Source organism: Lynx rufus, unplaced genomic scaffold (assembly GCF_022079265.1).
Source record: "Lynx rufus isolate CCGP_SWC_20201006 ecotype Redwood Valley unplaced genomic scaffold, mLynRuf1.p SCAF_23, whole genome shotgun sequence".
NCBI lineage: Eukaryota > Metazoa > Chordata > Mammalia > Carnivora > Felidae > Lynx > Lynx rufus.
In genome coordinates this window covers 12,302,624-12,315,710 of record NW_025814838.1, presented here as the reverse complement: position 1 = coordinate 12,315,710, position 13,087 = coordinate 12,302,624, and the positions used below count along the sequence as shown (strand labels likewise).

At 52.3% G+C, this 13,087-nt stretch overlaps 1 protein-coding gene across 1 annotated transcript in view; it reads right to left on the bottom strand.

Moving 5' to 3' along the window:
- The window catches only part of MYH11 (myosin heavy chain 11), a 126,774-nt gene that overhangs the window by 54,203 nt on the left and 59,484 nt on the right, over positions 1-13,087 (bottom strand). The window contains exons 5-7 of the mRNA XM_047087306.1: positions 6,101-6,203; positions 2,326-2,418; positions 845-908 (exon numbers count right to left, since the gene is read on the bottom strand). Of these exons, the coding sequence (XP_046943262.1) occupies positions 845-908; positions 2,326-2,418; positions 6,101-6,203 (260 nt within the window). The remainder of the gene's footprint in view (positions 1-844; positions 909-2,325; positions 2,419-6,100; positions 6,204-13,087) is intronic.

The window sequence follows — 13,087 nt, the reverse complement described above, 5'->3', positions numbered from 1 at the left end:
AAGTAAATAAACATTAAAAAAAAATTTTTTTTAATGAGGCTCAGAGAGGTCAAGTGACTTGCCCCAAGCCCCACAGCAAATGAGGCAGAGCTGAGAATGGACGGAGACCGGAGCCACTCCAAATCCCCCCCTCATCCAGGGCACCAAAATGCAACTAGAACATTCCCCAGGGTCCCAGGAGCCAAGCAAATGCTCTGCAAGCAGCAATAAAAATACAACGTCCTGGGGCCTGAGAGGCACCTGCCATGCTTCTCAGGGGATCCGTCACTGGACCATAGACTTGGTCCCCGAGTCCAGACATTTCCAAGGGGCTCCGCTCTGCCAACCAGACTCTCTCCTTGGGGGCAGATTCTTCCTCCACCTTTTCCTATCTCTGGGCTGGACACCGGTCACAGACCAGCTCCCTAAGCAGCACCAGGGGTCCACGGCTCAAGGAGGATGAAGGCACGATCACGCAAAAGCCAATCCTCAACCGGCCTCATTCTGCCCCTCGTGTGGTTCTAAGAGCCGTACATGAGTTAATTCATTCTCACAATCCCTCTGAGAGGCAGGCAGTATTATCACCCCCACTCCACTGACGAGGCACAGAGAGGTCGAGTAACTGGCCCAAGGTAACTCGGCTAAGGAGACGTCAACCCAGAATCGAAGGCAAGCTGTTTGGGGTTCACAACCGGGGTCCGCATTTGTGGGACCACAACAACCCCAGGCAGATTTGTTCTGGAAGGAGCCCAAGAGCCTGGGGACGGAGGGGCCGCTCTGCCACCTTTCTTGGGCCTCTCAGGCTCTAGGGCAGGAGGTGGGTTATGGGGCGGGTCCCGCGTGGCCCAGGCTCAGCAGAGGATACACGTCTCGATGTTGGCTCCCACGATGTAACCAGTGACATCGAAGTTGATGCGGATGAATTTGCCCTGCCAACAGGAAAACACGGTTCACGGGGGGCTCCCCAGCCTCAGCTCCTCACCCCCCACCCTGCAGGCAAGTGGAGACATGTCGGGGAGCATTTGGGGGTGGGAGTGGGGGGACAGAGAGAGTTTCTTGCAAACACTCAGAATCTCACAGGTCAGCATGTCGGAAGGAACTACCACCAGCTGAGCTGGGGGAGGATCCAGGCCTCGCGATGTGAAACACATTGGCAAATCAATTTCATTTGGCTCTTGCACTGGCCCTCGGCCAGTCATGGCAACCCCTGTTTGTTTATTCGTTTAAATGTTTTTTAAATTTTTGAGAGAGCGTGCGTGCAAGTGGGGGAGGGGCAGAGAGAGAAGGGGACAGAGGATCTGAAGCAGGCTGCACGCTGACAGCAGAGAGCCCGATGTCGGGCGCAAACTCGCGAACCGTGAGATTATGACCCGAGCTCAAGTCGGACACTTAAGCGACCGAGCCACCCAGGTGGCTCTGGTTATCCCCATTTGCAAGGTGGGAAAACTGAGGCTGGGCAAGGTAGTACGACCCGCCCAATGGGATACTGCTCCTGAGAGGTAGAACCATAAGTAAGGAGAAGGCAAGTTTTGGGGCAGCCGGTGGCTGGAGGGCTCCCTCCCTGCCCCCACCCCAGAAGCATGCCGGCTCAGCCACAACCCACCAGGGTCAAGTTCATCCAGCTGGGAATCAATCCTCCTCTTTGGGACATGTGGGCCATGTCTTCATGTCATTGACCACCCACTCTCAGGGTTCTCCTGCCCCCTCCTTAGGCTCAAGGGAGAAAGGGAGACCCTTGGAGCCCCGGGACGCATCTGTGGGAAGGTGGCGGGGACTCTTAGCTCCCCAACTAGACCACAAACTTCATGAAGGCTGGAACAGCTTCTGCACTGCTTGCTACAATCCTGTGAGCCTAGTGCAGCATCTTAGTACACAGTGGGTGCCTAATAACTAACCGAGCCACTGAGAAAACAAAAGAGAATGGTGCCCGTAAAAGCATACGAGTGACTGTATACAGTAGGCGCCTAATAAATACTTGCTGAAGGATGTACGTGCCTGGACACAGTGGGTGCCCAATTTGCGTTTTGAATGAGCACTGGGTTAAGCGTCCAGCACCTCCTAGGTGCCCAGTAAACGTCTACTGAATAAACGTCAAACGCCTAACAGGTGCCTAGTATACAACAGATGCTCACTGGCTAACCGTTGAGTGAAGAGCGAACGAACGAACGAGGGGATGTGGGGCAGGAGCCCTTCCTTGCGGCACCGGAAGGTTGAGGCAGGACCGAAGATACGGAACAAAATGCTGTTGTGATGTGCGCCCTCCACCCCTTCCGTCGCGGGCCCCCTGCATGCACAGACTCTGCATTCTCGGGCAGGGGAGGACGCCACAGGAGTTTTGCTACTTACAAACCGTGAAGAGTTGTCGTTCTTGACCGTCTTCGCGTTGCCAAAAGCCTCCAGAATCGGGTTTGCTTGTAGAAGCTGCTTCTCCAGCTCACCCTAAAAGTTACCCACATCTAGTTAATGGAGAAAGTAACCCAGGCACTGACGGTTCTGCCCTAGACGGATGTTGTCCCCAAACTCTGCCCTTAATCTACAGGTTCTCTCCTATCCTATAGCCTGCGCTGTTTGAGACTCCAATGCCCATGTCCAGGTTTGCTCAAGGATTTCAGGAGAGAAGCCACTGGCTGGGCTCTCTGATAGCTAGGACACCGGATCCCTAGCAAGGCCACTTTTTGACCAGGGCTTGCTCATCTATACAATGCCATTTCACTCAGAACCGCTGCACAATGTTGGGGATGTCATTTATATCGTAATGAATTCTGCTCCTTGGAGTTGTGCAGTGCACAACCTGCCCTGCTGTCCACGGCGGTCCTGCTACTGCTCATGTTTAACAAGCATCTGTCTTCAAGCTAAACCACTACAATCCCTCTCCTGACGGTTTTAGTGTGATTTGTTTTTTTAAGTTGCAATTTTTCTTTTCTCAGGACGAGTTGCCTGAAGCCTTTTATGAAAGACAAATAGAGAATACAAAACCTGCGGGGAATACTTTTAACTGACTGGCAGGAAAAAGCTTCAAAGCAGGTTGCCTGAGCTTCATTCATCAGGTTAAATGCAGCTGAGACTGTACACAGCCCACCGGCCCTTTCTGAGGGGGTCTCCTGTGCACAAACGCGGTCATGTGATTAATCATGGCGGGAAAGGGCCAACGAGGTAACGCATGCCGGGAAAGCGATGAGCTGCTTTTGCCTAGCCCCAAAACACGGCAGTTGCAGACTGGTCCAGTGGCCTCCCGTCCAAGCTCCTCCCCCAGGTCTCCCCCGGGGGAAAGGCTGGGTTCTGAGGGTTTTTTCCTCGTTCCCTCTGCTGTGCTCCCAGCCCCTTTGCTCAGGCCAGCAGGCCAGGGCTAAAGAGAAGCCAGGAATGGTTCTAGAGGGGGAAAGGAGCACACAGCTCTCTCCCTGGGCTGCTGTGCACGGGGAGGGCATCATGGGTAAGCTGTCCCTAAAGGGGACAGTGTTAATTTCTCCACATGCTCTCTGCAGCTCCCAGAGATGAACCCATCTGAGCGGACCCGCGGACACGTACGAGGAGAGCACGGGGCTCTCCTTGGCTGGTGGGAAGAAAACTAAAGGGATTACTCCTGTCAACCCAAACTTGGGGTCCCAATATCCACCGAGAAAGATTCCCTTTCTAGAATGGGAAATCCAGCTGGTGGGACCAAAAGATCCTTCTCGGGGGGGCTTTAAACATGGGGGTCTGATCCAATCCATTCATGGTATGGATGATGAGACTGTGGCTCAGAGGAGTTAAGTGACTTGGCCAAGGTCACCCAGGAGCAGATCCCAAACAAGAATCCCAACTGTCCTTCTGATCCACCCATGCCGTTGCCTCCCAGGAGCTAACTAAGATGTGATCCTAGCACATGCTAGGGCTCCTGAGGGTCTCTTCCAGAATGGGACCCATACGTCAGCCCCCCGAAGCTCTGCGTTAGAGACGAGTTTATATCTGCAGAGGTCCACGCAGGACCCTGTCGTGTGTCGCGTAGCTGGGGCCTTACCGTGCCACCAAAGCCAGGGCATCGCAAACCCCAAGTCTCCCGGCTCTAGAGCCTCGGGTCAAGCAACGAGCATGCAAAGACAGACACACACTGCACACACATGCACAAGGGCACACTGGTGCGTGGGGGGCAGGGCTCAGGGAAGAAATTTAGGGAGGAGGGAGGAAGGCATGCCACAGCAGGGCCGTTAACTGTCAATCAAGCCAGGGAAGCTTTAGGGACAGGCAGTCCTGAAACGCTCAACCAGATGGGACAGACGCTTCTGGGGCGGTCCAGTCAGGGGAACCGGTGGCAGATGCGTTCATGGGAAGGGCGAGGAGATTCGTTCTGAACTGGGGACATCCGTTCCTGGCTGGAGGACACCCTGGGGCATTCCGACGGGGGTCCTGCGGCTGGTATACGGGCCCCCGCACCACACCCTGGCATCCGACCGCCGCAGGACTGCACTCCGGGGAACTGGGTCTGGGCTGGGAAACTCGAGGGCCCCTTCTACCATCAGCTACGGGACTCAGTGGGTGCGTCAGGAGCATGCAGGCCTAATACACTCTGTGCCTCCCGTCCACACCAGGAAAACACTCTCAGTTACTCACGTAGGCAAAAGATGGGCCTTGCTGTGGTTGAACGATACAGTATAAAAGAAACGTCAGTGTTATTTCAATCACACGCGCGTCGGGGTCTGGAGAATTAGGATTTCCATTCCCCGCCCCCTCCCCACCCCCACCAGACAGCCTGGATTCCCCGAGATAACTAGGGAGGCAGCAGCTTTCCTTTGATCCCGTGGCCTTTCGGTATTGCTTGCTCCCTTTTAACACTTCTCAGCGACTGAGACATCGCAAAAGGCTTTGTAACTGCTGGGGCCGAGGGGGGGCTCTTTAAAACGTCATCAATGAGACGCGTCTGAGACGCGTCTGCGCGCACAGAGAACAAAGCGTCTGGCACATCGTAGGCACCTGGTAAAGACCAGTTATTAAGCGTTATTATTTCTTATGTCAAATTACGATTACAGGGAGGGAAAAGACGGCAGGAAGCAACGTTTAACTGCCAGGTAAACTTAGCTGTGGGGTTCTAGGCTCCTACACGCTGTGCCAGAGACAGCGGGGAAAGGCAGGACCCTGAGTCTCCCGCAGGGTTCCAGCGCCCGTGCCCGCTCCCCCAGCGCCTCCAGGCCAGCTGTCCCCGTGACTGAGTCACTTGCGAGGGCTGGAGAGCAAGACCCGGAACGGCAGGAACCGGGCCCCCCCCCCAAAAGCTGTCGTAAGGATCCACTCTGCCATCTCCCCGGCCCTAGACCTTGAGACAGAGCGCCCCACTGAGTGTCCCCTCTTGTGGGACAGATGAGTCAGCGCTAAGACAGAGGAGGCGAGGGACGGGCCGAGGAAGGGAGGATTCCAGAAACCTACTCTTCTTTTCCTTCCGAGCCCCCAGACTGCGGCAGCGTGGGTTTATCTGCATGGTTATTTGACAGTCTCTCTCCTCCCCAAGCGTCTGGAAGCCCGGTGGGTTAGAATGACGGCATCGCTCGGACTCAGCACCGGACCCCATCCCACGATGCCCGCCACCCAGCTGATACTCGGGCAACTGAGCTGGACCAAAGCCCAGAGCTGGGTGACGCTGGTATTCCCAGGCCCTGGGGTCCCAAAGGGGCACGTGGAAGAGGGACAGGTGCGTCTCAGCTCTAGGGAGTTTACAGCAGTGGTTCTCAATCGGGGGCACCTGGGGATGCCTGCAGACGTTTTCGTTTGTCACCACCTGGGACAGCCTCTCCTGGGGAGAGGCCAGGAGGCTGCTCAAAGTCCTGCAGCGCCTAAGGCAGCCCCACAGCAGAGAACGGACTGGTCCAAGATGGCAGTTCCCAGTACTTGGGAAGCCCTGAGGTGAAGCAAGGGTCCTGCGGTGGCAGGAGAGGGCTCGTCCCGTCTCATGGAACAGGACCCTCAGGACGATGATCCTGGCTGAGGCGAGGAAGCAGCCAGGCCCTAAGGGCCCACCCGGGTGGGAAAAGACCACCCTTGTGAGTTGCTGGGGCAAGGGGCCGGTAAATATGGGCCTGGCCCTCTCACCAGAGCCCAGAGACCCGTGTGCTAGGTCACGACCACAACCACGGAGGGGTGCTGCACTCACCGTGATGCTTGTGTCCTTCTTGCCCTTGTGGGAGGAGGCCACCACGGCCAGGTACTGGATGACCTTCTTGGTGTTTTCCGTCTTCCCGGCTCCAGACTCGCCTCTGAAAGACACGGGGACAGTGAGCCGCTGGAAACCACTGCCCCCGGTGCTCTGCGGGTGTCTTTCTGCAGCTCTGGGTCATTTACCAGGGAGGCCTGCCCAGGGTCGTGCCACCGGGACGGAGCTGGGCCGGGCCTCAAACGCTGGCCACTCGCTCCATCTACTCCTGAGAGGATGCAAGAAAGAATTCAGATGGCAAGACAGAAAGAGAAAAACTGAGTTTTCCCACCAAGGTCCAAACTCAGGTGTATTTGGACTCCTCTATTTTTTTTTTAATTTTTTTTTTAACGTTTATTTATTTTTGAGACAGAGAGAGACAGAACATGAATGGGGGAGGGTCAGAGAGAGGGAGACACAGAATCTGAAACAGGCTCCGGGCTCTGAGCTGTCAGCATAGGGGCCCGATGTGGGGCTCGAACTCACGGACCGCGAGATCGTGACCTGAGCCGAAGTTGGATGCCCAACCGACTGAGCCACCCAGGCGCCCCTCCTCTATTTTTTTTTTAAGTTTATTTATTTATTTTGAGAGAGGGTGCAAGAAGGGGTAGGGGCAGAAAGAGAGGGAAAGAGAGAGAATCCCCAGCAGGCCTCTCTCTGTCAGCACAGAGGCCAACAAGGGACTCGAACCCACAGACCATGAAATCATGACCTGAACCCAGAAAGAACAGAGCAGAAAGAACACTGAGTTCCTCTATCCCCCTGGAGCTCGAGGTGCACAGCCTCCGTCACCACCAACGTCCCCCACTGGAGCGTTACGCTTGCTAGAATCAATGAATACACTGACACAGCCATCACCCAAAGTCCAGAGCTCACCAGAGTTCACTCTTGGTGTTGTGCGCTCTATGGGTTTGGACACGTGCCTAATGACACGAACCCACCATTATAGAACCACACAGAATAGTTTCTCTGCAAATCATCTACTTTTAAGACATCACTGGCTTTGTTACCAATAGAAAGATCAGGCAAAGGGCAGGAAGGAAGGAGGAAATAGGTACCTTCCTTTCCAGGAAGGAAATAGGTACCTCTCACAGTACCAGAACCTAAAGTAAAAGATTTAGAAGCTTCCCTTACAGGTTATCTTACCAGCTGTTGGGCAGATATAAGCCACTTCATCCTCTGGTGAAGCCCACTCTGATTGTAAGGTGGCTAGCTAATGATCGGAGTCAAACATCAAAGAATGAACCTGGTTGAAGTAATTCACACTAAAGTGTAAATGACCGATACATTCAGATGGGCAGAGGATTGTTTTTTCAAAAGAGTACTCCTAGAAAATGAGCAGATTTTTTTTTTTTTTTAATCAAATGGCTTTTTCAAACCACCTTCCTCTCTTGGCCACCAAGGATCATCATAGTGGGACTGTTTAATCTGAGGTTTCCAGATACTGCCTCTAACTCTCCCATTCTTTCTAGTTAACTGGAAAGACAGGGCCTCAACCAAAACTTTCTTCCCTTCTTGTCCTCCCCTCTGGTTTTCTTCTCTTGACTTTCCCTTATTTGCCTAGACTCTGATTTTCTGAGCTCGCTGAATATTCTGAAACACAAGAGAGCATTTTTGTTAAGTCTGGAAAAGAATGCATCTACCGCAAGGTCAGCTCAAGGTTGTGCACGCTGAACCGGTGCCACAGCACTGGTTCAGTCCCTGCTCTTTTTTTTTTCCTAATTAGGAAAGAAAGAAATGAATTTGCCCTGCCAAGGACCCGCTAACAACTTTGCTCGGGGCTAAAAAAGAAACACGTGTGCTGAATTTCCGGACCTAGCGCCCTGGGGCCCGACGTCCAGACATCAAGTGTCTGATCTCCAGGTATGAGGACACATCCTCAAGCCAGCCTCAGTACAGCCCTCTCCCTCTTCCTAATGGTCTTTATCCCAATGGCCACATTATTTCATGTGGCCTCAGAGGCACTTTGTGAATGGGGAGCCGTGGAGTCATTATGCCCCTTTCTTCAGGGGGAAAGAGAGTCCAAACAAACAAACAAAAACATTTTAAGGAGAGAGTTGACTTTTTTAGGAGTAGAGGCCCTACGCTCACCGTTTCACACGCGTTGTCTCCTTTACCTTCCCTCCCCTAATCCTGAGGGTACGACATATCACTTCCTGGTTATTACAGAAGTGGAACTCTGGCCCAGAGTGGGTAAGCAGCTTGTCCTAGGTCACACAGCGAGGCAAGGGCACAGTCAGGTCTCTGATGCCGATGTCATCAGGACTCTTTCTACTGCATTTTGCCCAGTCATTCCATAAGACAGGCCCAACGCTCGGGGGACTTGCTTTAGCACTGAGGCCAGAAGAAGGGCACAGGAAAAGGAATTGATGTTTGTTGAAGGCCTACACTCTGCTAGGCACTGGGCTCACGAATCTTTTCATAAACCTCCCAACAACCTAACGAAAGACTCACTGATGATCCCCATCACGCCCCTGGGGAAACTGAGGCTCAGAGAGGTTGAAGGAATTGTTGGAGATCGTGACTGCTCCTGCTATCACACAAAGAGGTAATGGAGAAGAAGTGAGATCCTGGTGTGGGTCTCTTCGATGCCACAGCTGCTGTTTGCCCGTTGCCTTTTTATTTTGGTAAGTGAGAAGAGAGGATGGAATGTTGAAAAGACAGAGTGAAACCCAGAGTGACCAGAGCGAAGCCCTCTCCATCCAAGGGCTCTTCCATATATGTGGGAGTCTTGACTCGCCTTGGCAGGCTCTTTTTAAATGTAACCAGGGACCAAATGAACCAAACTACTCAGTCATTTACACCTTAGTATGAATTACTTCAATCAGGCTAACCTCAGAATGCTTGACAGACATCATCCGGGCTGAAGGGGCTAGCTTCTCATCAGAGCAAGAAGGAGGAGAGAAAATCTGAGCGTGGGAAGTCACCTTGGCAGGTGGTCCTGAGCCTAATTCCGATCTGAGGCAAGAGTCAGGACGCAGTATACCCGGCGTCCAGACCCCCAGATGCTCTCCTTTCCCATTATAACCTCCTCATTTTCCATCTTTGTTTTCAGCCTCTCCTGCCTCTTCTCTTTTACAACAAAGATGTGGCATGACCATGATTGTGGCCTTGGCCTTCCACTTTACAAGGGAGGGGAAGAGGGGCATACGCTCCAGGAATCAGCTCCTCCCCATGTGGACTACTTGGCTCAACAGTTTCCAAGTTTTATTGATAAAAATAAATTGTCTTGGGAGGTTGTGCCAAAGAAAACACCCCGAGCTCCGGTCTCATGGGTGTCTGAAGATTGATGTGCTCTGGGCTGCTTTCAAAACATTAGTATCTTTGCTTTTTTGACCTCTGATCTCTGGGGGTGAAGATGCCTTCCTGATCCTAGCACCCTAAACCACTGTCCTGTTTCATAGGGCCCTTGCTGCCTGGTCCCCTCCTCGTGACCGTGCAAGGCCTCCTGGCCGTGTAATTACCCCACTGCCCAGTCCTGCCCCAGCGGCAATGATCGCTTATGTTACTGCCGTCTTCAAATTCTTAATGCTTTTTGAATAAAAGGCTCTGCATTTTCATTTTGCATGATTTTACACATCATGTTGCTGGTCCTGGATCCCAGGGCTGAACCCCACATACAAGCCCATTTCAGCCTGCGGTCTGCCCTTGGCATCAAAGCCAAATTAGCTCTGGGTTTCAAGCTGTTCAGTCCCCAGTCCTCAGGTGACTCCTGCCCCTGTCCTCCAGCTATCCAACTCCTACATACCCTGCAAAGCCCAGGTAAGCATTGCCTCTCTTCTGAATAGTGCCTCTAGGCAGAAGCAATGCCACCTTCCCCTGCAGCATCAATCAGCAGAATAGCACAATGGGCTCCAAGGTGAGACTGAGTTCAAATCTCTGCTCCGCCAGTTACCGGTATGGCCTTGGGCGGGTCATTTAACTACTCCCATGCGGTGGTTTCCTTATCTATAAGACAGGCATAATTAAAGCAGTTACATGATTGTTATAAGGATTAAATGAGCGTGTATATATATAAAATGTTCAGAACAATACCAGATACACAAAAATGTGAGCTATTACTCCTTACTAATGATTAATTTCTTCCCTAACGCTTATATCAATACTTATATATTAATGCCTCTACAATGCTTATATTCTGTTTTTATCAATAACGTCAACACGTATTCTATTACTAAAATATAAATCACGTCCTATTTTCCCACTGGATAAGCCAGGAGGTGGCAAACCATTCCTGTGAAGGGCCAGACAGTCAATACTTTAGGCTTCGTGGGTCATGCATTCTCGGTCCCAACTACTCAGCTCTGCCGCGGTAGCAGGAAAGCAAGTAAGCACGGCTGTGTGCCAATAAAACTTTATTTACAAAAATAGAGGAGGGCCTCATTTGGCCCACTGGTCAGAGTTTGCTGACCCCTGGCTGTATCTCCTCGTGCTCTCCTGTCCATTTTAAAGTTTAACATCCTCCCCAGGGCCTAGAAGACCCCCTTACCGCCCTCTGATCTCCCCCTCCCCTACTCCCTTCTTCCTTAATCCAGCCCCTCGTCACACACGGGTTACTCCTTGAACACACAGCTCTCTCTCAACCCAGGGCCGCTCCACGCCTCACCTATGCTCCCAGGTTTACTTGCACTGTATGAACTGCTTCCTAGACCAGACAGGACTCGGGTCTAAAAATTACATTTGCTCCCTTTCCAGCTTCTTGACTGCATAATCATCTGTAGCAAACTGTTAGTCCCAGCTGGGCTTACCTTGACCCCTGCTACTTTGTCAAAGCTCATACCCTGCTATCAACATGTTGGTCCTCAAATCACTCTGGCTGATTTTAACAATGGCCAAAATGAAATTTAATAAGCAGAGCTAAGCTGATGACAGTTCCGGGGAGACTGGATATATTGGCAAATAACAGCGGAATGGTTGGGACTGCCTTTGCAACAACGGCCAATGCCTGCTTTTTTTTCCCCCTCGAGTTGGTTAACATACAGCGTAGTTAACTAACTACACTGTCTTGGCTTCAGGAACAGAACCCAGTGATTCATCTCTTACACATGACACCCTGGGCTCATCCCGACAAGTGTCCCCCCTAATGCGCATCACCCGTTGAACCCACCCCCTACCCCCCAGCAACCCTCAGTTTGTTCTCTGTATCTGAGAGTCTCTTAGCGTTCGCCTCCCTCTCTGTTTTTTCATCTTATTTTTCCTTCGCTTCTCCTATGCTCATCTATTAAGCTTCTCAAATCCCACATAGGAGTGAAATTATATGGTATCTTTCTCTAACTTATTTTGCTTGGCATAATACATTCTAGTTCTAACCATGTTGTTGCCAATGGCAAGATTTCATTCTTTTTCATCACCTAGTATTCCATTCTGCTGTGTATACACACACACACACACACACACACACACACTCACACACCACATCTTTATCCATCATCAGGTGACGGACATTTGGGCTCTTTCCATAACCCAGCTACTGGTGCGGCCATTGCCTACTTACTGGGCACTGGCTAGGGGACAAGGAGACTGTCCCCACCCTCACTGAGCTCCCATTCCAGGAGAGGGAGACAGACCCTAGCCAAGGAAATAAGCAATTAGGGTCATTTGAGGGTCTGTTATTGCCGCCAGGGTGGCATGATGGGGGGCTGAGATGGAGGGGGGGCCATGGGTGGGTCGCCAGAACGGGAGCGGAGCCCTACAAAATGCAAAGGAGCCCTGCAGGAAGGACCAAGGGTAGGGGGCAGCCGGCAGAGGGGACAGCAAGGGCAAAGATCCACCGCAGGGAAATATTCGGCACACTCAGGGAGCAGGGAGGAGCTGGTGTGGCTGGAGCGTCAGGAGGGAGGCGGGTGGTGGTAAGTGATGAGGGAAGAAAGGGGCCAGATCACGCACAGTCTTCTCGGCTGCGGTGAAGAGTTTTGCTTTCGTTCCAATGAGTACAGGAAACCGTTTCAGGAGAGGAATGGGGCTTGAGGACCCGTGACGGAAACATCAAAAGCGCAGGCGGCTGATTCTTAGGGGGGGTGGCGGCGAAGAGGGGGGCTCGCCAGGAGGCAGTGGCATTGCTTCCTCTCTTACACAAATTAACTCATTGAATCCCACAAACAACCACCCAGAGGAGCACCTATTGCCCGTTTTACAGATGGGGAGACTGAGCCTCGGAGAAGTTAAGCAACTTGGCTCTGGGAGCATACAAGCTGGTTGGCGATAGGGCTGACCTCAAAACCCAAGAGGTTTGACTCTGAAATCCACACCCTGCTGTGCCATATGACTTCTCACAATGAGTAGCTATGGGAGGAAGGAAGGAAGGAAGGAAGGAAGGAAGGAAGGAAGGCAGGCAGGCATGAATGAGACCTGGTCACACTGGGGAGCAGGGGGGGCATGGCTGCAGGAAGTTTAGTTAGGGGGCGACCGCAGTGGTCCAGGCAAGAGGTGAAAGGAGCCTGAACGAGACATGGGCAGAATCAGAGGAGTGGACGGAGGTAAGAAATACTTCAGAACCACGCTAATGCAGAAAACACTAGCTACAGGCTATTTAAATTAGTTAAAGTCAGTTAAAAAAAATCCAGCCCCTTAGTCACATGAGCCACGTGTCAAGTTCTCAGCAGCCATCAGCACACAAAGCCTTATTGGCCGGCACTGTTTTATTTATGTATTTTTTTTAAATGTTAATGTTTATTTTTGAGAGAGAGAAAGACAGAGCATGAGCGGGGGAGGGGCAGAGAGAGGGGGAGACACAGAATCCGAAACAGGCTCCAGGCTCTGAGCTGTCAGCACAGAGCCCGACGCGGGGCTCGAACCCACAGACCACGAGACCATGACCTGAGCCGAAGTCGGTCGCTCGACCGATGTTGTGGGGTGGTTCCCTTTTCATCCTCACGGCCTCTCCATAAACCTGGCTCAGAGAGGTTAAGTGACCTGTGCAGGGTCACACAGGTCGGAAGCCATCTGTAA